The following is a 25,830-nucleotide window of genomic DNA, read 5'->3' as shown; positions in this document are numbered from 1 at the left end:
CCAAGTGAGTCTGAATATTCAGGGCTAAAATCCTGGCCCTAAAACCAGCTGCAAAATCACTACCAAAAGAGTGACATTGTAAATATACGGGGGGGGGGGGGGGGGGGGGATGGAAGATAATTTATTTAGTGCTTGCCACAGTTACAACAGTATATTGGAATCCTGCCATCTTTCTGACAAAAGAATATGAATGCTGACTTCTATGCAGACTAGACTCCCCTACCAAAAATATTCTTGTACATGGAGTGTCACAATAGAGAAAAATCTATACAGAACACTTAAAAATTTCAAAAGCATATGCTTTTTCCAATGAAAGCTGCAGATGCTCTGTAATTCTAGAGTCACTTAAATTTAACAATCAGTTTAAAACATTCAAGTTAGAAAATTTTCGCAAAACTGCACATCATACAGGCGTAAATGTTTCCCAAATTTGCAAAATGCAACATGAATTACACCACTTCATATTTACTGGAATGTAAAGAACTAGTTTCTCCCTTTTGCTTTTAGACTCTGAACCGCACAACTTGCTGTTTGCTGATAACAGAGAAAGATGAGAAAACTTATGAAAGGTTGAGGACTAGAGTAATAAACCTGAAACCATTATAAAATTTGTCACTTTTCAAATAAATAGATGGGCTAGGAGGACATTGGGCTTAACTATATTAGGTAAATATAATGGCAGCTCAGATCTTGCAAGTCTAGGGCAATTAGGAAGAGGAGTGGTTTAAATAGAACAAGAGCTCTTGAGGCTAGACAACACTTCAACAGCTCTTGCTGAAATGTAGTTAAAGTATACAATGCAAATAAAAGAAATCACAAAAGGATACGCTGCCTGTAAAGGGAAAGGGCTTAGGTCAGGTATTATCAGTAATTACAGCTATATAACCTCATCTTCAAAGCATTAAACAATGAGGATGCTCAGCTTCCCACTGACTCCAAAGTATTGTTCCCGTTATGCATACAGAGAAATTAAAGTTTGGGTGGAAACCTCAGGCTGTCAAGTCAGTCCACATGAAATCAAGCATTACAGGCAGAAGTTTGACTCATACTTTTTTGAATTCAAAATTATGATTCTTGAAAGTTCAGAAAAAAGGAAAGATGAAAGACATTGTAAAGCAGAACTGCCAAAAGAAACAAACAAGACTTTAGTGAAATCTGGTCTTCCTTTGGGTGTTTAATTTATAAGGTAAAGGAATCATAGGTGAGTAAGTCCAAGGCTGAAAGGAAAGTGTACTATCCCAGGGCCCTAAAAACAAAAGACATGTGGGAAAAAATGTATATTTTCAGCATGTCAGTTATTTTCTTTTAAAAATCCAAGAAGCTATGGGAAAAGGTAAGGTTAATGGACCATCTTGGAATTCAGGCTTTCTTTAAGCCACCAGGAATCAGAAGTTATTTCTGCTGTCAGTCATAACTGTGGATGGGTACTCAGAAAGGAAAGTTTGGGAAAGGGTATCTCTGAAACAAAGCTCAAAAGAATTCAACACTTAATATTGTTAGCCCTTCTTGAGTGGGGCCTGGGCCCTGCGAGGAACTGAAGTCCCTTCCAATCCTAATCATCCCTGATGGCACATATTTCTATTTCATTTGTCTGTTCAGTGTCTAGCCTAACTAATGCTCTACTGACTTTTTGTCATTCCTCACACTATTACATTTGGTCACCAGTTCATCTCCCAGCTGAACATCTGCCCCTTCAGTTGGCCACCGCTGTAAATCCAGCCCGTTGAGAACAACCCCACACACTGTCATCAGCAGGGCTCTGTGTCTGAGTGTTCCAGCGCTCTCCAAAATACTTCCCTCAGTAAAAACACAGAGATAAACCTGATCATAAGCAAACTCCTGTAAATCAAAGCAGACTGAAGACAGAAATTTCCTGTGATACTTTCTCCAGTAAGATAAAAAGCAAAACCAAGGTCTAGTTTTAAATTTTGTCTCTACTAGCCTCACATGGGTAAGTGAACTTAGGAGTAAGTGGCAGAGGACAATACACTACTGAACTAAGCCAGAAAAACAGCCATTTAGGCAAATGAAAACAATCGCACTTCAGAGGAGCCAGTGCATTAAGCCATGCACTTAATTCCATGCATGTGAAAATCTACACATTCATTAGCATATCTACCACAACAGCATGAATTTGAGGCACAACACCAAATTTTTAAATTACCTTTCATTTTAATCAGTTTACCTTTAGCATCAAAAAAGAATTTCCATCCTGCTAGCAATCTAAAATACCCCACCTTTCTGATTTACACTTAGAAAAAACCAAAGAAAATAACGAACAGTTATAAATTGTAATCAACTAATCCAAACAAGAGCATTCAGGCATCCCTTAACTAAATGTTAATAAAAAGTCAAAAACATAGATATTTTCCAGTCCAGTAATAAGCAACTCCAAAGACATACAACAGTCCAAGATTAAATCAGTTCCTGTATCTTGATCAGTGGCCAGAGGAAAGTTGTTATTTACATCTGTATTTCTTCAACAGGAGGCCAGTTTGCCTGAACACAGACTTTCTAATCTAAAACATCTTCAGGAACTGGAAACATCATCTGTCAAGTCAAGAGACTCTAAATTTAATCTTTGTTTGATTGTTAATGAAAATCCTCAGTGTGACTTCATTGACTGTAAAAGAATCATGCCAACTTGCAACAGCTAAAGACAGGCATCACAATTTTTTTAGTATTACCCTGCAGCCAGCATCAGCCTCTACATTCTGTAATCATATAAACAGAATAAAGGATGAGAGGAAAAAAAGAACTGCAGAACAAGATGCGTTGTCAGTGTATGGCACTCCTGTAGTCATAGTATGCATAATCTCCCTTAGAGAAAAGGAACTGTCCTATCACTGCCTTTAAAGATATGCATGTTTCTTGGTATGCGCTTCTTCCTGTAAATTAAAAAAAAATGGCATGTGCTTATTGTGATCAAGCTCCTTCTCCAAGGCAAGCCAAGATATTCACAAACACCCTACACACCTATGAAAACTACTCCTCTGAACTCCTGGTGCAGATGCTGCTCCCTTTCGACAGCAGCAGGATGAGTGCCTGGATGACATTTTAGATTTCTGGTCCCTGCAAAACTCTCCACCACTCAGTCTCCTCTTTCAGACTAAACCCCTGCTCCTATACCCATAAAAATTTTAACTTCTTTCCAAGCCTGAAAGTCTGTCCTCCATGGAAGAACTTTAAAAGCTTGCTATTTACTGAGTGAATGATGGCTTAGGGAAATAATGATCAATCAATGGGAATCAAGTAGGTCAAGTACTTTTAACTTCATCTTTGTAACGATGGAAGCTGGAAATGCTATTTTTTTTAAAAGATGCCCTGTGAAATCTGCTTTTTCTGTTCCTCAAATTATTTCAAGCAATTATCTCAAGAACTTTCTAATCACTAGATATATTGATCAAAAATATACTCATTTTCTCTAAACATATACCGCAAGTATATCTAAGTTTTATATAAATTACAATGGTTCCATGATTCAATTATTCTCCAACTGCACATGTACATTTTCCTATTTTTAATAAATCCATTTTAGCAAGAGAAGGTCTTAGACTCAGTCAGAACAACTGTTGAGTTTCCAGCTATGACATGCCTATTTCTCTCCTATGCTTTCTGTTTCAACCTGCAAGCAGACTTTTATATGTCACTTTACAATTCTGGTTGGTATTAACTTGTTCATCAAACTGCTCTAGAAACACTGTAAGATTTCACCATTTATGCTGTATTGTCTGTCCCCATTTTTTAACCGTAATCATTACGAATGAATCACGGCAGTAGGCCAAAGCTACTCAAACGCAGTAAGTACATATACGCCAAGGTATTTAAATGCAGTAAGAAGAACTTAAATTTCATATTTCCTTGGATAAAAATGTAAGCAAACTAGTTAGTTTACTTCTACTTGAATCCAAATCAACAACAGAAATTTCTGATGCAGTGTTTTATTTCACCATTTTGACCCATTATTTTTAATTCTTAGAATTTTCCCAAGTTCTCCATTAAACATCATAGTACATACATGCACAATCATACCTGGTGCCACATGTTCATGGGCACACCGTACATAAACTCTTGCTCACACAAAAACATCTCTGCTCTCGGCACACTTCATTACCTTCCATCTGTCTGTTTTCTTATTTATAAGATAAACAAGACCACATCACTTTTTGTGCCATTTGAAAATTAAGTAATAGTTATAAAATTCCTTCACTTTGCAACAGGAGTTTCAGGAGGTGTTACTGACTCCACAAAACAAGGTATCACTGTCACCTACAACTACGTCAGTATGTTGCAGCTCCCTGCTCTGTTTTAGATTTTGAACACTAATGGTTGTAGAAGTAACACAGAAATTCATATCTGACAAGTAAAATACTCCTCAGTTCCAATTTCATACAGTTATACTTTAATCATGTAGGTCTGACTTTTTTTTTTTTAATACATCTTATTTGCAGGTAAAAAAAATATTGTATGTTTAGTGAAAGAATCTGGTTTCCTACAAAGTTAAAAACTAATTACCACCTTCAAAGAAGTATAAATACTAACTGAATTCATAAACTTTCACTCCCCAACTTATACAAGAGCTACAGACTGCCTCCAGAACACCACACTGCTCCTCGTGTGATTTGGAATGCCATTACATGAGAGACAGACAAATGTCTGTCCTCACCTACAGCAGTCTTACACAGCATTGCTTTATTAATTGCTAGACTCCTGCACAGAGGCCTCTAATTTGTCATACAATCTGCATGTGTGCATGAACTTTGCAAGCCACTAGCAAAACTGTTTTATTTGCAGCACTAATTATGAGAGATACATTTAGAGGAGTGTTAACTATATAAGATAACCGGTTTACAAGCAAAATAAAATGCAAAATGTGTTTATGAAACTAGTTCTTTTAAAGTTCATGTCAGCAGATGGCTACCGGGGGGGAAATGGCAGAACAGTCTGTAGATTTTTACAAAAATAAGTTTTGTAGGGTCTTAGTTCTGAACAACTCATTGTTCACGCACCTTTATCATCTGGTCTCATAGAGACACAGGCAAGGTTGACTTTAGATGGTTAGGGTTCACTCATACTGTTTGCCAGGTCAATAAAACCATACAGTGAATTAGAAACCATCTTATTGCAAAAACACACACTAGAGTCAGGAAAACAAGTCTTCCTGAAGATTTCTTTTCAGTCAGAGCTATGGTCATATGAGTGAAAACATAAAATAAGAACGGAGACCAAAGCAGCTGTTGGGCGCTACACAACCAACTGCTTGACTACACCAAGACAGAAATCGGGACTTGGCAAAAATGGCTGTTCAGGTAACTGAAGTTTAAGTAAAATGAAGCCTCTCAGAATCAAGCAAAAAGTGATTTCTGTAAAGCTGAGCTGAGCTGGCACTCCAGACCTAATTAAACATGGCCAATGAATGTTACACATATTAAACACAGCCACTGTTGTTACATGACAGACAACACACTCCAAAACGACTACCACAAATGCCAGCTCCAAATACTAACAAGGATTTAGCACAGTATTTGATAAGACGCTACTGAAAAAATGAGCTCAGGAACAGGTTCTTGGTCTTCAGCTTTTACAGCCTGCACATAGAATAAAAATATGAATTCAAACTTGGTTTCTAAATGTAAAATTTTCCTCCCTCTGATACATACTTGCAGTATTAATCTAGCCAAAATGCTTTTCCTACAGTAGAGGTCAAATTACATAAGTTTTGAGCAGTTCCAGGTACTCCAGTTATTTAGGGGGTTACTAAAAGATAAAAATGGTTGCATTTAACTTTGACATATAATTTGAAGCTGAACTACTTCATTTGCTAGTTAAATAGCATTTTGCCCCAGTAGAGACTAAATTCACTACAGAGCAGAGAATTCTTACCACTTCATAAATATCTTGTTAACAGCTAAACTATGACCTAGGTAAGACACTTCATCACAAAACAGAACATTAAATCAACTAAACTCATTTTTGTTAAAGCAGCAAAACAAACTGTAGCCTTTACAGAAGGGAGGAGAACCCTGATGGTGGAGAGAATGATGACTAATAGTATAAATGGAAGTATTGGCTTTTTCCTCTTGGGACTCAGGAAGGATCCTTTCGAAATTATGGTTTTAAATTAAAGACATCTGGAGGTCTCAAGTCTTGGTCCCTTTTGGACATTCATCCAAATCCCTAAACCACCACATATTTTAGAAGAACTTGGCAGCCTTTGCACAGAAAAGCCCAGGACTGACCTAACTGACTCAGAACTACCAAAGAGAGTGGTTTCACTAGTTCAAGGGGGGAAGGGGGGGGGAGAGAAAAGGAAAAGAAAAAAAAAGAAAATAGAAAAAAAGAAGAAGGAAGAAAAACAGACAGACACAGAAGGAAAAACGCCACATAGAAAAAAGAAAATAAACCCCACAAAGGGTTTGCATACATCAGACATGTACAAAGATAAAGAAAGTCATAATTTTCATAACTATGATTCTGACCTGAAGCAAAAAAAGCACATCTATTTTCCTAAATGAGCAGAGTCCATTATTGTTTCTACGCTATTATAACCCTCAAAGTGACAGGACCTGTAGATGGTAAAACTGGCAGTCACTCCCTTCATGTCTATCCGCTTTCAGTGTTTCAAATTAGGCAAGGTATCTGACGTTATGCAACCATAACAGCAGACACAACTTTACCTCCCTTCTTTTTCCTGAGCAAAACTTGCCACACAACCCACGGTGAAAGACACGGCCGTTGCTTACATCACACGTCCCGAAGAAGAAAAAAGTAACCACAGTACAGGGCAGGACTTTACCACGCACAGCGTGGTGCTATGCTCGGTACCCTTGCCACCAGCTGTCGGCAGGGCAGCAGCAGGCATTTCTAATTCTCTGCCAGTCCACACTGATGAGTGCATTATACTTAAACTTACTATCACACGTCCTCACGTAACCCCTAACTCCATTTCCACACCCCACCGGCAATTATGTTCCTCACAAACTGGGTCACAGTCCAGTATCTCTGCTCAGACAAGCCCATCCACCCAGCCCACTCCCACCTCATCGGAGCTGTGCCCCCCATCTCACCCTTTCCTGGCTTTACTCTTCCATTCCACATAAAAGTATAGATGATGATACCAGAAGTTTCTCAGGCAACATCAGTTACAAAGGAGCGTGCTAATGGCTCAGTCACAGAAAACCATCTGTTTGGAGGTACTTCTCCCACCTGCTGTTCAGGCATAGTTTTTTTTCCAGACAGCTAGAAACAGCCACTATGGATCCCTTTGATCCACTTCCCACCATTGGTAGGCAACCACTGCATACCTGTGAATTCCTAAGATCTAAAGTGCTAGGTAATGGGCAAAGAATTAGTCATAAAGAAAGAAACAGAAAAGAAAAAAAAAAAAAGTGAAAAAACAAGTACCAGAATGAAATACGCTGTAGAGAAAAAAAGAAAATCATAGGAACAGAAAAGTAAAATGAAGGAAAAAGACAGGACGATAGGAGTTACAGAAACTGAGGACAGCCCTGCAGAGACAATGACAAGTGCACATATTTGATCCTATATTATTTCTACAATCCTAAGCCTGTAATTTATTTCAGGTTAATATTAATGCTTAACACAGAAATTATATTGTACAGTCCCGAATGTATAGTAGTTTTAGCTGCCTTTGTTTTGCAACACGCAACTACTCACACAATATAGGATTTTAAAGAGCAAAAGTAGCAGGAGTGAGTGTGTATGAGTTTAAAGGATACAGTTTTAATCCATTAAATTGATGCAGACATGATATTAAGACAGAAACTGTCATTTGCAAAAAGTTTTCTACAGACTGTCTGAACTCGCGGCTGGGGGCAGGGAGAAGGGGAACACAAATGAGTCTTTGAAAATAGTCAGGTCTGAACTCTGTCTTTCAAAGTGATGAATCTCTTCTCTATTACAGCAGGACAACAAATCTCAGCACAGTTACAGAAAGTCAGAGAAAGGCAAGTTGTTTAAGAAGAAACCACAGAAGCAGAGACTCAGACATGTCACAACGGTTTCTGCTGAGGGAAGTTTAGCTCCCAAGGACCGTAACCTGACAACTCCTATCTTGCACTGAATGATAGCATGAAGCTAAGGCACCAGTAGGAAATGGAGGTGGTAATTAGTTGGTGGGGAACTGTCCCACATGTCATTCTCAGAGGTGAAATATCAAAAAATTACATGATTTGACAATGCCAACTCATTGGAAAACCATAATGACAGTTAACTTACATGAGGGAGTTTCACAAGTTTCAGTGTTATGGATATCTCCCTTACTGAACTCCACAGGAAACACCAAGGTATAAGGTGTGGCCAATACTCTAATCTTGGCAAACAAGATAAAATGTCAGAAAAAAATTATATGGAGCAGCTGGGAATAAAGATGCGTAACTCAGTGAAGACAGGCAGAAGGGTTTATATTTAAACCATTGCACTGGTACCAAATGGGGACTTGACAACAATCCTGCATGAAAGATCTGGAGTAAATCAGAACTTGAGCAATGCCATCCTGCCACAAAGCATCACTCTGCGAAATAAAAACAACATCATCTGGTAAATAGAGGAAATAATCCTCTTCCTTTAGCCAGCACTTGTGCAGCCTAAGCTGGAATATGCCAGTTTTGGTTAGCACACTTCAATAAAGATGTTTTGGAGCAAGTCCAGTGGGGAGGAATGAGCATGACCATGAGATTCAGAAAGCATGATGTAAGAGGAAGGGCTGAGAAAACGGGAGGGGAAAGAGGTGACCAAGGAGATATGTCTACAAGGAAAAAAGTTAATTTTTGAACTGTTTCAAAGTTTGAGGAACTTTTTCAGAAGTCACCAAAAAAACAAAAAAAAAAAAAAAAACCACACAAAACAAAAACAAACCCAAACAATTACAAGGGGTAGAGGAATAAACTGTAAGAGGAAATAATGCACTTAAATTACAACCTAGCATAAGCAAGCACTAAGCCTGCATGCTTGTCTGTGGAAGTCACTGAGTCTCTGTTCCTGTCACCTCTTCAGAACAAGTTGTGCCAGCTAAAGGTGATTCCGCCATGAAAAACAGATAATACGCCCTCTCAGAGTCCTTTCTGATCCTTTTTTGCCCAGCCATACTGTGGTTATAGAAGATCCTGATCTTCCTAGAAAATATACATAAAGACTCTTGAAGAATTTCTACAGAGCCTAACACCACAGTACTGAGGTTTGATTTTCTGTTTATTTCTAGAAACAGTAAATCACATGCCAATGGCCAGCACAAACAAAGATGACATCTCAAGTATTTCACTGATCGCTGAAGACTTGCCTGCAGGAAGAAGTTGCTATACATCTAGTTTATTCTGTGGTTTCACACTGAACTAGTACTTTCTCATAACCACCTCTGCGGACACAGTAAGTGTTCAGTAAAGGTGAGGTAACATTTTCCACTTTTGTAATTTTGAAAACGCAGTGTAAATCGACACCTTTGCTTTCTGCAGCCCTTTCCTGTGTAAACACATCCTCCCCAAGTTCCAGAATCAAAACTACTCCTAGCTTTAAATTTGGGTTTTGGATTACAAACCAGAATAACTTGCAAAATCTGCCCTTCCTAAATCTACATGCTCCCATCTTTGACATAATGTCTTCATGAAAAAGCATGATGTCTTCAAAGCTTTTTCTGTATTTGATATGTTCGTAAATGATACATTGACAAAGATAGTATTTTTCTCAAGAGCAACATTATCCAAAAGCTCTCTAGATAAAATTTGGAAGAAATATGGGGTGAATTTTTTTTCTTGTTGCTCTGAAAAACCACAGTATCATGAACTTTGTAGCAGATTCTCTATTACTTCCTTTCAGAAATGGATTTTTGAATCCTACTTCTACACTGACACAGAGAGAACACGATAAATGTGAGACCAGCTTTAGAAAAACAGGTTGAATTACTATCTACAATTTCAGGTATTAATATCCAAATTCACTGAGTTTGCAAAACCAAGCATAAAGAATAGACTTGCCCTCACAAGATATTTATTAACTACTGCTTTTGGTCTGCCTGGAAATACTTTTTTAAAAAAAATAATAATCAATCTGTTGCATTAAATTGCTTCCAGGCAGAGCTAGGAAGCCCAGTTATTTTTAAAGCTAAAACAACAGCAGACACATTTTCCTTATGTAGGTTTGGTTCAGATCCCGTTCAAGCTTGTAATTTTATCTACATAATACCACTTTCTCCTTTGTAAGGGATTCTGGTCTATCATGAAAGGAGTCATCATTAACCACCACTGTAACTACAATTTTTTAAATACTTTTTAAAGTTTAAGCTCATCCTTCAGCTACTGAGTTCCTAGGGTCCCACAAACGATTTTTATTTCCCATTCCCCAGAAAAGGAATTCCTTATGTAAACATAATTCTCTCTTGTTTCTCTGTCATAGACTCCTCCCCTTTTTTCTTTTCAACTTATGAAAAAAATGTTTCATGTCTGTTCTAAAGAAGCAGGATTTGTATTTGTCAACAGAGTTGTAAAATTTAAAAAGTGTAATTACAGCTAGATGCTACAAGACCCTTGTTATTTTCAACTTAGAATATTCATATAGCACACTGAAAGCCCCATAGACCTCTAGAACCTTCACAGAACTCTCCTTTTGTCCATTTCATTGTTTATTGTACCAAAAAAATCTCCGTTGTATTATTACCACATTTAATTTCAAAAGATCATCCATTCTTACCTAGTACAATGCAATACAAAACACGCTGGAATCCTAAAATTCAGCTTAAGCAACAACTGTTCAAACACAAAGAGAAATGACAAAGACTGTATGTGGTGAGAATAACCACCACCTGACAACTAATTAAACACTTGTTTGCAGACTAGACTTTCAAGGCAAGTGAGATTTTTCTTCATTAAACTGCACAGGTTCAGCTCAGCTCTGCAGAATCCGAATCTTAGACAGCCATCAGTTACAACTGTATTGTGGAAGTGTCTCTAAAATTTCTATCCCACACAATTAAGTTATGTTGTTTCTGCATATCACATTTACTATCTCCAGGAGTACAGTCCCACAGCAATTTAAACCACTTTGTGCTGGGGCCGCCATGTCCTCCCCCTCCCAGCCTTCCAGCCACCCAGTCTGGCCCCTTCCCCGTGCCAGCGCTGGTGGTCCTGGGGACAGGAGGTAAGCCAGTTCAGGCAGCCTGGCCAGCAATGGGTTGGATTTTGCAGGCTTAATTTTAGTCCAGTCAGCTCTTTGATATGCAGTTTGGGTAGTTCTGCATTACTTGACAGTTACATCTCAGGGTAAGGACACCTCAATTTATGAACAAAAACGCTTCTCTAACACATCGGCAAAATGTGAAAAGCAATGCACACGTAGAATCAGAAACAAATTGTTGCTGCCTGAAATAAAAGAGTATACGATATTATATTTGGGTTATCTATTTAAAATCCGTTGGCATAATCTTCATTTGCCTTTTTATGCTTTTGTTTTTTCAAGAAGAGATAAAAGTTTACTATATGGAGAAGCATTGCTGCCATGTCATTAACTCTAGTGTTGTTGGGTTTTTTCTATAGCACAATTCTGCCATGTCATTTTTCTAAACTAGAAACAAGCACAGTAAAACCATTTGTTAACTTATCTCCCAGAACACATACTCTCATTTTAACACCATAAAATCTCAGCATTCTCTTCACATTGTATAACTTCTTGCTAAAACTTTACTGTCATCAAATATGCAGAAAATTTTATAGATCACTAGGCCCTCTGCAGTTTTCGAGCAGTTTTGTTTGTTATTGGTTCATACAAGAGATTCACAGAACCTATTTTAAAGTGACTCAGCTGCTATAGTCCTGGGCTGTCAAGTAATACCATTCTTCTCCCCCCCCCCCCCCCCCCCCCTTCCCTCATTTTCTCATCTTGATCTATTCAGAAAAACTTCTGATACACTCATAAGAGTAATGTACCAGGCAAGAGTGACGAATGAATGTTTCTAGAACGGTCTTTGGCTTTTTCCCTTCAGAGATGCCTTTTCTTCCACTATGAGACCTTTACACTGTATCCAAAAGAACAAACCAGTGAGGTCCCACACCACCTTCATCTGATCTAAGGTGGCACTGCTGTGACACAGACCTCCTGTCCCTCAGTGTGCAGCCCCTTCTGCCAGCACTGGTGATCACACAGACAACTGGTTTTATCACAGCACCCTCACATGGGTTTACTGTACCAGTATTTTATTTATTTATATAACTGTACCCTACTGGAAACGCAGGAATTGACCAGGGTTAGTCAAGGATATATTAAAAGGTATTAAACAGCTTGCAATATGAGACAAAGGTTAGCAGTATGAGATCTATTTATTCTGATGGAGCCAGGGAGGAAAGAGAGCTCCTCTGCTTGTGCAGAAGCCTGCTGGTCTCATTAGTTTGCGTTGTTCTGTGATTCCTCTTTTAGACTCACGTACTATTAACTTATTTTTGTTTACAGTTCATATGATATAGAAGAGAGTGTTTCTGACTAGTAGCAGTAACAATTACTGTTTACAACCACAGTTTATATACTTTTATTTTTTCCTAAAGAAACAGGGACAAAATTCTTCCTGTATTTTGCTGCATGTTACCTGTCCTCTAACTACTCTATAGTTGAATACGTGTCTGCCTTATTACTTTGGTAAGAAATCAGTCCACTGATAAGTTTGATTTATGGTTCAACTAGACAGTTGTGTATGGTTTTTTGAAAAGTATTACTTCACGACTTTAGGAGAACTGCAACAGAATTTATCCTCTCTTATTACAACCTGTCAAGTCATTCTACTTACTTGCACATACCATGAAAAAAATAATATGAAGGCATTAAACTACCAAAAGCAAAGGAAATAATTTATAGAAGCCACTTCATCTGAAAATAATACTTACCAGATGAACTGTTAAATGAACAGCCTAGAGGAGTGTTGATGAGGACAAGGGGCAATAAATGGAGTTACGGAATTAAATGTTTATGCTGTTCATATAAAACAAGTGTCCAAACAGTGCAACTAGAAGACAGGAATCAAAGTTCCGTAGAGGTTTCACAGATGTAACAATACACACATGGGGATTTTTCATTCAAGAACGAGTATCAAATGTGTATTTGTTGTTTCTCTTTACAAGTTCACATTACCTGAAGTGGAATTATCAAATCTAAAAGGTATTTAGAGCATGTCTCCCATTTGAAATCGATGAGAAGTTCAGTGACAAAATACCTGTGGGGACCCAATCCAATTTCCTGACGGGACTACTCACACTTTAAAACTAGACACTGGCCAAACTGGGGCCTGGAACAGTTTTCACTTTGCTGTTCCTTCAAGCAGTACCCTCATAAAAACATCTTGCTGTTGCTCCACCAGAATCTATACAGTGGAAAAAGAAAACATCCTGTATCTTTATATCATACTACTTCTCTGTTGCCCTCTGCCCACATAGTCCTTCACTTCTGCAGAATCCTTTTTTCCCTTTCCAGCAATGTCAGCTTGCTGAAACTGCACCCTCATAACCACACAACCTTTAGGGGATGTCACTCAGCTCTGCTCTGGACTCAGAGGAAACAGGTACATAATACTATGCTCATTCTTCAAATACCTTCTACTGAAAAAGTAATATAGTGATATCCTTCCTCTTCCATCAGCTATTGTAGGCCACACTTCATCACCACAGACGAACACGTGTTGGATGTTTATAAAGCAAAACCAGAAAGCATCAATATAAACAAAGACTAATTCAATCAGCAGGCAGCAGTATAGCCCCTTTGTTTCGTGAAGCAGTGCACGCTGTCAGTACAACACTTGTGCACAACCACTCATGCAGATACACACAAGCTAATTTTAAACCAGCTTAGAAGCCTGGAACTGTCTATAGCATACTCATACTGCTTCATCAACAGGCTCTGCAAACTGCTCAACGCCAGTGCTACCACACACTGTGAGCTAGATAAGCCTAAGGTAGGTGTAATACATCTACTTACCACCACCATAATAGTGTACCATTAGTGGTACACTGTGATTTCTTGTTTTCACGGAAATTACCAGGCAGCTTTGTTTGTGTTCTTAAATGAAACCTTTTGTCCACTGCCAGTTAAAAGGCAAACTCATACTCTATAGCTAAGGGATCACCCTGACTTTCTCAAAAGTGTCTTTTACTGCCACCAGAAAAATCACATACAGCCGTTCTCAGTTTCAATAAAGATCACCAGCCAACACCACTTGGAAAAGAAAGTGGAAGTCTTTTCCCAGACTAGCTGAGGAGGACAAACAGATGTAAAGAGAAAAATGTTGGTCGTCAGTCAAGTCTGTGAAGAACATCCGAAAAACTAACAGGATGTCTGCAGATGAACACTGGTGCATGGCAAAAGCTTGGGAAAAGTAAATGCAAAAAGCTAGTAAGGGACATTTCAAATTACTTACACGTTTAGGCAAAACCAAGAGGAAAGACGATCACTTAATTTGTTGGTTGTCCCACTAGCAATGCTGCAGCAGTCTGCACTATGAGCAACAATTAAAAGCAGGATTAACAAACAACGCATCTTCTTTCAGTGCTGCAAAATCCTGTCGTTCCTTTTCTTTGAAGCTTTAACTACTTTGTAGTCACTGGATTAGAAGACTTGAGGACATGCATACTTTCCAGACATGCTGAGCCTAATGACAACTTCCTTTTCAAAGCAACAGCCTCACAATGAATAAACAAACTTAAATAGCAAGCCATCCTTTGCACAGAGAACATTGTGACAGATGCTGTAAATTAGATGATGGAATACTCTAAGTAGCATTTCTTCCCTCTGAGCAACCACACAACGCAACACAGAACATCTAAGGAAAGATTTATGTATAAAAACCAAAGGAAGTTTGCTTTATGTTTTTACTCTGCCTGCAATGTTCAAAATAATACAAAGAGGGTTTTTAAAATAAATTATCTGAATCAAAGGTATGATTAAAAACTTCAGACGCTGACTGCTTCTAGCTGACATTTTTATTAACTATAACACGTGAATTTAAGATTCTGAAGATAAGCCACAAAGAGGCCTCTTCTTCTTCTACACGGAAGATTCTTGTAGGTATCAAATAAGCAATAGTATTTATTGCCTTTCTTTCCTTTTACATTTAGTTCTCTTTGACTAGTTCATTTCTTTGACTAGTGGCCTAAGACTGTCATTTTTCTAATTAGTGGTCAAATATATTTCCATGCCAATGACAGTTCTAAAAGCTATTCACACCTTACACAAAGTGCAGTGAGTTTAGAAAAAAGATCAGCTTTCCTGCAAACAACTGGAAGCTCACTAAATAGGATTAATTTGCCTCATCTGTCAGCTGGTCCTTTTCTTCCTGCAACTTGCATTTCTATGCTGTTTACAGCAGAAAAGAGATAAAGGAGAAAATCGCAATTCCAACACAAATGCTTAACATAATCAAGAAACTCAAGGGGAAAAAAACAAACCCAACGGCAACCCTTGACCCAAGGATAAACTTCACCACTAAACTACTTAACGATTCAATTAATGCTGGCAAAGGTTTGACCTAAAAATATTTAATGTAATCAATGTCATTTATTAAATGCTATGTGAAGACTTCTTGTATTCAAAGCTGTATCGACTTTTACCAGGTGACTTATGTACAATTTCCAGAGCTGAATCTCATTTATTATAGTCAGGAGGGAGCTATAGCTAAATCTCAAGCAACTTTATAGATTCAAGCATTTTACAACTTTTTGTACTTAGGCATTTAAAGGCATTCAGAAATAATCCATACTTGCATTCATTTCTCCACTAACATTGTACTCTAAGAAATCGGGGGGGTTCTTTATAAAACTCAGTAGAAGTTTACAAACTTCAGGGCCTGCAAAATCATAGCACAGAGTTACCATTATGTATGTTTTCATCTCCAGACATTCTGTTGACAGAATTCTTATATTATTTTTTTTTAGACACAATGCTCTGCATACTTTGCAAATCATGTGAATATTAACTTCAGTTTGATTAAACGTTTTTTGGTTGTTTTGTACTTAATGTTAAGAGGCCAAAAGCCTATAAGCCAAGTAAGTACATTGTGCAAACGAGCATCCCAGTTTCTGTTGTCTCTTACTTGGTCATATTGTAAAGTGAACACTGAAAAGGCTGAAAGGACATTTTCAAAAATAAACCTTTAAATAAAACATAGATTAACAATGGCTGTTTACCACTACACAAATCTAATTAAACAGAAGAATACCGCTTAACAATGGAAGTACACAAGTATTTATTGCTGTGATTATGGGCTCTCAACCACTGTGCTGCACATTCAGCGAAGAAAATGGAGTCCCCAGTCCGCGCCTACCGAGGTATAGCGCAACCACGCTGTCCACAGGTGGTCGCAATGATTATCACAAGCACGTTTACGGGGTTGCTATATATATATATATATATGTATACACACACACTCAAATCCGCTTTTAACGCCAGTTTGTGGTTTTATTACTGCCTCCGCGAAGGCTGAAACACTCACCCCATCAGAAGCGTCCCCTGACGACCTGGGCAGGCAGCGCGCAGTCCCCCTGCCCTCAGACCCCCGCCCGCAGCCCCCCCTGCCCGCAGCGCTGCCCCCGGCGGCAAAGCCCGCACCCCCGGGGGCGGCGGGCAGGCTCTGAGACGGCAGAAAGGGGCTGGCAGTGGCAGAAGCATAAGCCTCGGTGTTCACGGGCTGCAGGGGGCCAAGGGGAGGAAGGAAAGCGACTCCCGGGACACCGTGCGCACCTCCCTCCCGCTGCGTCCGAAAGACAGATCCAGCTGCTCGGGGAAAAGGGAGGGAAGTGGGGACAGGGACAGAAAGCCGGGCATCTCCTTCCACGTCTCGCAAACGACGCCCGCCACCCTCCCTCCGGCCCCGAGAGGAGGCGCTGCCTTCGACCGAGGCCCCCCAGCCTCCCCCCGGCCGGCCGGGAGATCCCCCGGGGGCAGGGCGGCGGGGCAGGCGCTTCAAAAAGGAGCGATAAAGGCACTAGGAAAAATAAACGCGACGGGAACTGACCCCAGATCCGCGGGCTGTAACACACGCTCGCCTCCTGCTCTCCCCCCGTAAACGCCCCAGACCTCCAGCTTTCTGCTGACCCACTCCCTTCACGGTAATGTAACAAATGGCAAGACCTCGGACCCCGGAGCTGAATAACAGGAAATATAGGCATCTGTCACCTCCCGGGGAGAGGTAAACGGATTAGCGAAAGCAACAAAGGGAAGAAAAGCCCTTTCAAACGTGCAATTGATTAACACGTCCCCTCTTATCTGCAGTATCACTGTTTTTCCTTAAAGACATCATCGGTCTCCTCCTGCACTTCGGTGCAATTAAGCCACAGCCAGGGAAGGCGGAGGAGGGAGAAGCTGCCCGCCCGGAGCGCTCCCGCACTGCCCGGCGGAGACAGCACGGGAAGGGTTACAAACCTGGCATGAAAATGCTGCCGCCTGTCACCTCCTCCCTCAGTCCCTGGGCAAACTGCCCCGGGAAGGAGTTTGCGAGCAAGGTTTATCGGCTGCAGAGGGTGAGAGGGCAATTTTCCAGAGAACGGTTTCAAAAAAGATCAAAGACCTGAATCCGGCAGCTCCTATCTCGCCGTTGGGTTTCACATCCCACATCACCTCCCTCCCCTTTTCTCCTCTGAGAGCACCGCGTCTTAGGCGTGCGCGGGAGGGCAGAAAGGAAAAAAGGAATAAAACGTTTGTGCGGCTTCTTTTACGGGAACTGTAACTCTTACACCATCGCGCCTCTCCAACGCCACACGCTTCCCAAAGTCCCTGTAAATCACGGCGCTCGCCTCGGAGATGCCGGACAAACTGGCAAATGCTCAGCAGACGCGCTGGCTACCACGGCACGAGGTCAGATGTTAGTAAGGGCAGTTTATTCAGCCCTAAAAACAATCGCGGTGCTCGCTGAACCAAGTCCTAGCGTTTGCTGAGCCCAAAGGCTGACCTCCTCACTCCCCGAGGGTCGGCCAGGTACACAGAGGAAACGGGACCCTCTAAAGCTCAAAAACACACAGAAAGAGACCCCGCCGAGCCTCCATCAGCTGCAAACACGGCGGCTGCCCTCTCGCCCACTCGGCTGTAATTCCCCCCCCCCGCTCCTGGTTCCCGCTGAGATTCTGGCAACACTCAACCGCCCAAATAATAACACATTATTATAACCACTCCGAGGGGAGGGCTGGAGGGCGGGCGCTGCGAGGGAGGAGGCTCCACACTTTGCTATCCACCCTCGGCAACAACAAAACCCGAACTTTTCCTTTGTTTTCCCCCAGTCTTTCTTACCCCCGCCCCCCAGTCGCCACCGACCAGCCTCGGTGCGCTGGAAGCGGCCGAGGAGAGGCACGAAGCGCCCGCCGCCCGAGCGGGGCAGCGGCGCCGGGATGCGCTAGAGAAAAAGTTTTAGCGAACTCTCCTCAGCGCAGCCACCGCTGCCCTCGCCTCCTGCCAACACCCGTCCCCTTAGAAGAAATCGCAACATCAGGTTTGCATTTAGAAAGAAGAAGCAGAAGAAAAAAAAATAAAGAAAGAGGGGAAGAAAGACAGCCAAAGTAACCATCATCAGCCACCCCTTGGGGATGCTGGCGGCTCCGCCGGTCCCAAATAGATACGCGCAGCTCCCCCCGAAACAGGGCCCGCTCTCCCTGCCCGCCCCGTCCCGCACAGCCCGCCCCGCCGGGCAGCGCACCCGCCCCGCGGGGCCCGCTCCTTACCTGCCGCGCGGAGGCGGAGGAGCGCGGCGGCCGCCAGCAGGGCCAGGAGGCGGCCAGCCGCCCCCCGCCGCCCCGCCGCCCCGGGGACCATGCTGCCCGCCCGGTAACAGCGCCTGCGGGCGGAGCGGGCTCCGCTGTCGGTGCCGCTGCGGGGGTGGGGGGGGAGCTCGGCGCCGCCGCGAAGTTCTCTTCGGCACCGCCGCTCCGGCCCTGCGCTCTCGCTAACGGACTGTCCCCGACTGGGGGCGGAGGAAGCCGCGCTCCTTTCCCCTCCTCCTCCCTCTCCTCCTCCTTCCCCAGCATCCCAACGTCACCCGGGAGAAGCCCGACGGAGGGGAGGGGAGGGGAGAGGCGCCGAGGGGCGGACAGGATGGGGACAGTCCCTGCGCTCCGGCACCCTCTGCCGGGGGCCGCGCCCCCGCCTTTCCCTCCGCACGGGGGTGGGGGCGCCTCGGTGGGACCCCCAGGATGGCAGGGCTTCCTCAGAAAAGTCTCCAACAAAACACAAATGAGCGGGCGGGGGCCACGTGGAACAAGCCCACCACCGCCTCTGGCCTTTGCCTCCCTCCCCGCTGCTGAACTGACGCCTTTCTGAACCCACGAGCACAAAGTGACCCGAAACAGTTACTCCTGCCCCCAGACGCCCCGCAGCAGCGCCCCGCAAGGCAGGGACAAGCACGGCTGGGATCTTGCTCCGTGCGCCCTACCCCTGCTCCCCTGCTAGCGCGGCAGAAGTACATTCTGCTTTCTGTCTCCCAACAGGCGGAAAATGCTGCTGCTCCCTGTAAAGTTCTAAAACATTTCGAAGTTATTTACACCAGAAGTACGAGCACTCTGAACACAATTTAAACATACTTTTCAAAATCCTTTTTTTTTTTTTTTTTGCAATTCAAAGAAATCGGTACTTTCAGGTAATGCAGACATAAGGCATCTGTTAATTATGTCATAAACTCCAAGAACACAGTAAGACCTGAATATTTGCCATATTTTAAGCTTAATTTTAACAGCAAATTTAATCAGATGTGTCTCTATAAATGTAACATGCCTATTGTTTTAGCCTTTATTTTCTAAAGATTTGATGCGGAGTAGTGCTGAATACATACAAATCCCTTTAAGTTCTTCCCCAAATCGAGCTCTAAACTCACAATTGTTTCAGTGAAATTAATTTCCCACTAAATTTACTTCTTATTGCAAACAAAGGCAAACATTACAACGTGTTCTTTCTTCCTGCTTTTGCACCCTGTTTCTTTCCTCTCAGGTCTCCAGCTCCATCTTGAAAAATCTTCTGGCACTTAAGGATGACATAGGGACGTCCCAATCCCTCTTTGGCAAGAATGTAGGACTGACTGAATTCAGTCCTTTACATCACAACAACACATTTTATAATCACTTTCATAAACATATGAAACCTAATGAAAATGCAGCAAGGATGTTTTTTAAAAGCTTCACTCTTTAGATTAAAGGCTGCTCCAGACCTTGCCTTTTTGGTGGTTAGAAACCTACTACTAATTTTTAGCTGATATGCATTCATGACCAGTTTATACTCCTTATCTCTTGTGCCACTATTATGCTTCCACATAAATAGCTTCCCACTTCTCTTCTCTGTGGTATAAAATGGCCAGAATCACATCTCAACCTTCATTGTGTTACACTAAAAAAAAGACTGAATTTTTAAATTTCCTCTGACATTATCAGTTCTGCATTCCCTGATCACCCTAATCCTTTTTCCTGCCGCCCTGTCTACCCTCCCCCCACCTGTATATTTGGAAGTCTTACTCAACCTTTCTGAAGATGGGTGGGTCAAGCTGGGCAATAGTATTGGAGATGCTTTCTCTACCAGAGCAATGCTAATTTCCTTTCTGTGCTGAAAAGACTGATACATCCTGATGATTACAGCACTATTCCACTTAAAGAAATTCTGTGATGTGTTAGAAGACCTACATCCTCTCTTTCCTTATAATTTCCAGTGTATATCTAACAGCAAAGAACTGGATCAAAATTCTATGTGCCTCGCAAATCCTCACACCCCCATGCTTTTTTTTATCTCAAGTCATTAAGACCAGTTCTTTCTGTAAGGTATTCTGCACCATCTTTTATCAAGAATGCCTCTTGGCTTTGCATCTGCAAAAACTTTTGATTGCACATTTTTTATGTGCCCTAAAGCTTTCGTGAAGACATTAGATCTAAATTAAATATTAGAGATCAATAGTGAAGAACATCCCTCCACCTAATGGTTTGCAATTCAAGCTTTCTTACATGCCTCTATCACCCACCTTACACTTTTACCAAGGAAGGCCTATGAACTCCATCTTAACCCATAACTTCCCATATGGAGGCATATAAAATGTTCAGGTCCAGATGAATGAATTGTTATAGGATCATAGAGGGGTTTGGGTTGGAAGGGACCTTAAAGATCATCTAGTTCCAATCCCCCTGCCATGCCCAGGGACATCTTCCACCAGACCAGGGTGCTCAAAGCCCCATCCAGCCTGGCCTTCAACACTTCCGGGGACGGAGCATCCACAGCTTCTCTGGGCAACCTGATCCAGATCTAGTATGTCCTTTGTTTTGAAAAATCACTGAAAGGAAGCTGTTAAGGTTCCCTGACACAATACTTCTTCAGTAAATATGTTAACTTCCATGATGATGTGTTTTCTCCCAAACCCTGTCCCAGAGCTTTGTAGCTTCCTGAGGTCAAACCAAAAGATCTGTAGGTACTGGGTGACTTTTTCCTCATTCTTCAGAAAGACCATCTACAAGAGTTGAACAAAGCCTTGATCTCTGGGGAAAAGGGTAGGAAGGTGTAGCCATATAATGTGATACAGGAAGCATATGCAGCACACAACCTGCGGGTAACAAAAAGGCTATATACTCTTCTGCTCCTTTCCAAAATAAAGCTGCTACTTGTCACTGGCTAGAAGAGGCCAGTGAGCTTGTTACTTCCCAGTTACATGATACTGCACCTCCTTCAGTAGATTACATGGGAGGGGTGGGGAAAGGAGAGAAAAGGGGGGGAAGTAACTAGGCCTGCAGTTGAATGTATTCTTTGTCCTTTCCCCCATTTTTACTTTCATTCCCCAGTCTAGGCAGTATCTGCTGTTTAGTTGTGATAAGCACATTTTTTATTACAGGTTGGGATTATCGTTCTATTGCAGGGAACAAATGAACTCACTCAGTGACAAGAAGTGTGCCCAAGAAACTAAAGCAGAGAAAGTGCTGTGACTTTCTAATCAATAAAACTTTTTTGTAAACCTGTAGCAATTACCTGCCTAAAACCTTACAAACTCTATGTTCCTCTGGAGCTTATGATTGTTCAGTTGAGTTTCTTACCTTCCAGATATAACATGGGATAAAACTGCTTGCATAAATCAGTCTACATTTTGCATAATCCTACCAAGAAATAATAATTTGGTTTTTTTTTTCTCTGATGCTTTCAAAAAAATCTCACAAAATAACTAGGATATGGATCCAAACAATTTTTGCATTTGGGAATAAATAAGCATTTGATAGAAATTTCAGTTGTGAATTCTTTTTCTGACTTAGCAAGGGAAACTGGTTACATTATGAAGGCTAGATGACTAGACCAAGTTAGCTAGTGAGAATTTAAGTCACCTTCATAGCCACAAGTGATTTTGTCAGTGACCACAAAAACGGCCATTTCATATTTCAGGGAGAATCACTTGGCAGGACTGAGGTGAAGTCACTGCAGTGAAGAAACCACAGTACAAATTCTTGCTCTGTATTGTAGAAAAAATACGTACAGCAGGCAAAGAAGCACGGACAACTGCACATTTCTTCTGAGTTAGTTCACCCTGCTCATGTAAGTCATTAGAGTGCTCACTTGTGTTCTGCAGCATATGGTCCCAAACTGTTTTGTCACTGCTTGACAAAGCAAAAGCTGTGCATGTATTTGTTTGCATGGCCATATGGTATGTGCTTGATAGGAGTAGTTGAGAGCAGTGGGCAAAGCTGGAATTCAGCCTAAACTTGCTTGGAAATCCCTGTCAGAATTTGAATGGATTTGCTGTGTGTGTCTGCTTTCATAATAAATACAACAAAAGAAACATTAAAGAAAATGTAAGATTAGATGTGGTTCAAACTTCAAGGTCTCAGTGTTCCTATAATAATTCTACAAGCATAGGTAAGTTTTAATTGGTGCACTATGTATTAAAAAAGTTTATTCCGCATCTAATTTTTCTATTCCTTTAATGAAAGCAGCGCAGAAAATATTATTGTGGACGTTACCTACATGCTTCACATTTGCAGGATAAACTTTTGGGCTTTCTTCCACAATGGTAATGTACGCACAGAATTCTGCTATGGGCCAAAAGTGAGAAAAGGATGTAGGCGTCTAAAACAGGATCCAGACAGGCTTCAGACACCCAAGTCCAAATCTGTAACCTCAAAATGTACCTGTTTAATCCTGAACACCTCAATAGCTGTCTCCCATTTGGTGTAAACATTCCTTGCACACTCAGACATTTATACATTGCCAGAACTGCCCTGTCCATAGCAACCAAACATCCAGTTCCACTGAGGTCCAGAAACTTCCCCAGCACGATGCTTGAGGCTGTTGACAGCCCATGCCTGATTCTGACCACCCAAACAGTTTTAGCTGCTGTCTTCTGAAACTGCGCAGCTTGAAGGAAACCATGGTGATGCATGCACTGGTCCAGCCCATACCAGCCTGTAGTACGAAGAGCTGGGCTCTTGACCCTTCTCAGCACCTAGGCCCTCAGGGAGTGACTTGGCCACAAGACACTATGCAGAAGAGTGGGACACTCCCTACCCCTCTTACTGAAGCTGTGCCATTGTATATAAACACATGGGAGAGTCTTGGCATGGAAGTGAGAAAGCACAAAGGGAGCCCCGGCTGTGTGTCTTGGGCACTGAACAAGGTATAGGGCACCTATGAGACTGGTCACCTTGAGAAACATTACAGTTAGCGAATCGCTGAATAAAACCAATTATAACTTTGGAGCAGCCACTCAAAGAATTGCATGTTCACAGTCTATCTGCACATTTCCAATCTTTTTATTTTTAATGCAACTTGTAACTATCAAAATAAAAAACAAGTTAAAAGCATTCATCAGACAACCTCTTCCTCTGCTGGAAGCAAGACAGTGTCAGTTTTTGATCCACACTTTTATACCATTATTTATCATGCTTTATACATGATATTGAGATACATGTATGTATATTAAAATAGCTACAACAAATATTTTGAAGGAAGTATTTTACCTCAGGAAGGTAAAAGCCCATTTCTAAATGGGCTCAGGAGCCATCTCCCTTCTTGCTTTTCTTTCCAGCTCTGCACATACAAACATATCAAGCAGTATTGCCACAGAAGCTGGCCCACCACAGAACAAACAGATCTGGCAAGTATTCACATCATCTACACTCTTTCAAAAAGAAGAGCACCAAGGGTATTTCTCACGCCTAGAACAACAGGAAGCAATAATCAAAGCTTTTCATGTATTTCTAAAGTTTGGATGCAGACAATGCTCAGAAAAAGAAAGCTGACACCAAGTTGTAAAATCATACTCACCTGATGGCCTGAACAGGCAGCATCTTCAGACTGATGCTGTCTCAATCCTCTTAGTCATAAAAGATGAATCAGAATCTGAATAGAGAATGGAGTTTAGTTTTCCATTATAAAAATCAAACAAGAACATAAATATCCGAATTAATATAATTTAGAGCTCAACTAATCTTTGAAATTGTTATGATTACACTGAAGAGTGAGGTTGGCATTTAGCCTCTCATATTCCAAACCTCCCCCCTAAGGTTCTTTTTTCATGGAATTGTCATTGTTGTTTGTCATTAGCTGTATCGAAATACTTAATATGAACTTATTTTAGTTGTTTATGTCAGCCATCACCATGGCACTAGAATGCTACAGTTTTGTAAATAACATACGAACAATTAAAATTGTAACTATTTAACTTATGTCAATTGCAAAACAAGCTCTAGCTGTCAAGCTGGAACACCAACATTCACACATTTGATGGATTTCAAAGTTTCAGAAAAGGGTGTCTATGTGCCCTTAACACCCTAAGTTACTTGCTGAGTTCATACAGAACTATAAATCCATTACTCAAGCTCTCGGTACTAGGATGCTGTGTTAAGTAGTGCAGTTTACAAGGCAATACCAAAAGTACAACATTCTTTCAGTGAGGGAGACAGAAGAATGTGAGTGGATCCAGACAGCAGAGCATGGTACACTATGCAGGATAAAAATACTGATCAAGATACATCAGATCTTCACAAGTCACCACAAAACTATATACTGTTTTATTTTGAAAGGTCATCATCTGAACGTGAAGGTGTCAAGGAAACACTGAACTGAACCAAGTATTTAAAAGTCAGGACCGAAGGGGTATTGACTACAGATAATACTCTCTGGAGATCCTCGATGTGCAAGCCTGTGCCTAAAGAATAGTTGTGGGGGAAGCCAGGAAAGGGGAAGGAAGAGAAGGTGAGAACTTTTTTGGTTTAGGTTGGGGTTCTTTGTTTTGGGCTGGTATTTTGGTGGGGGTTTTGTTTTGTTTTCTACAGCTAGCCGTAGCTAGAGAACAGTCAGTCTTCAACATTGGCATATGGGTGTTCATGACCACAGACAGGAATCAGAAGTTGCATACTCTTGTTGCCAAGAGCACTTAAGAGTACTCCAGATGGAAGAAATATCATTACAAGATTTCCAAAAGTGCATCAAGGAATGTCTTGGATTTAGAGGGGGGGAAAAAAAAAAAAAAGATGGATATACTTGAGAAAGAGTAAAATCTGAGAGAAAACTAAAAGCAGTCAGCACAAGCTCCTATTTCTTATAACACAGACATGATGTTTCTTGCAACTCCTCTGCAAGCAGCCCCCAAATGGACCACAAACTCGGTCTAGCGGAAGCAGGCTTAACACACCACAATCCTGCACTAGGGATCAGTCACGTGGTAAAATGAAATCCCTCTCCTTCCCTCTTCTCTCCCCAAACTTGGGGACACCTATGGCATACACACATAAGGGAGCAAGACTGACCATGGGAAGAACTTCAAACACAACGCACAAACAGTAATGGGAAGATGAATACAACTACAATCCATCAGGTGCTGCTGTGTCCATGGCATGGAGCAGGTGAGTGCAG

At 41.5% G+C, this 25,830-nt stretch overlaps 1 protein-coding gene across 1 annotated transcript in view; it reads right to left on the bottom strand.

The window, feature by feature from the left end:
• Positions 1–18,922, bottom strand: part of ROR2 (receptor tyrosine kinase like orphan receptor 2) — a 154,562-nt gene extending 135,640 nt beyond the window's left edge. Inside the window, exon 1 of the mRNA XM_040580624.1 lies at positions 18,693–18,922. Coding sequence (XP_040436558.1) covers positions 18,693–18,783 — 91 coding nt within the window. The 5' untranslated portion in view covers positions 18,784–18,922. The remainder of the gene's footprint in view (positions 1–18,692) is intronic.
• Between the last annotated feature and the right edge of the window lie 6,908 nt (positions 18,923–25,830).

This window comes from Falco naumanni, chromosome Z (assembly GCF_017639655.2).
Source record: "Falco naumanni isolate bFalNau1 chromosome Z, bFalNau1.pat, whole genome shotgun sequence".
NCBI classification, from domain to species: Eukaryota; Metazoa; Chordata; class Aves; order Falconiformes; family Falconidae; genus Falco; species Falco naumanni.
Note: the sequence above shows the minus strand (reverse complement) of the source record. Positions and strands in the feature narration are given on the sequence as shown.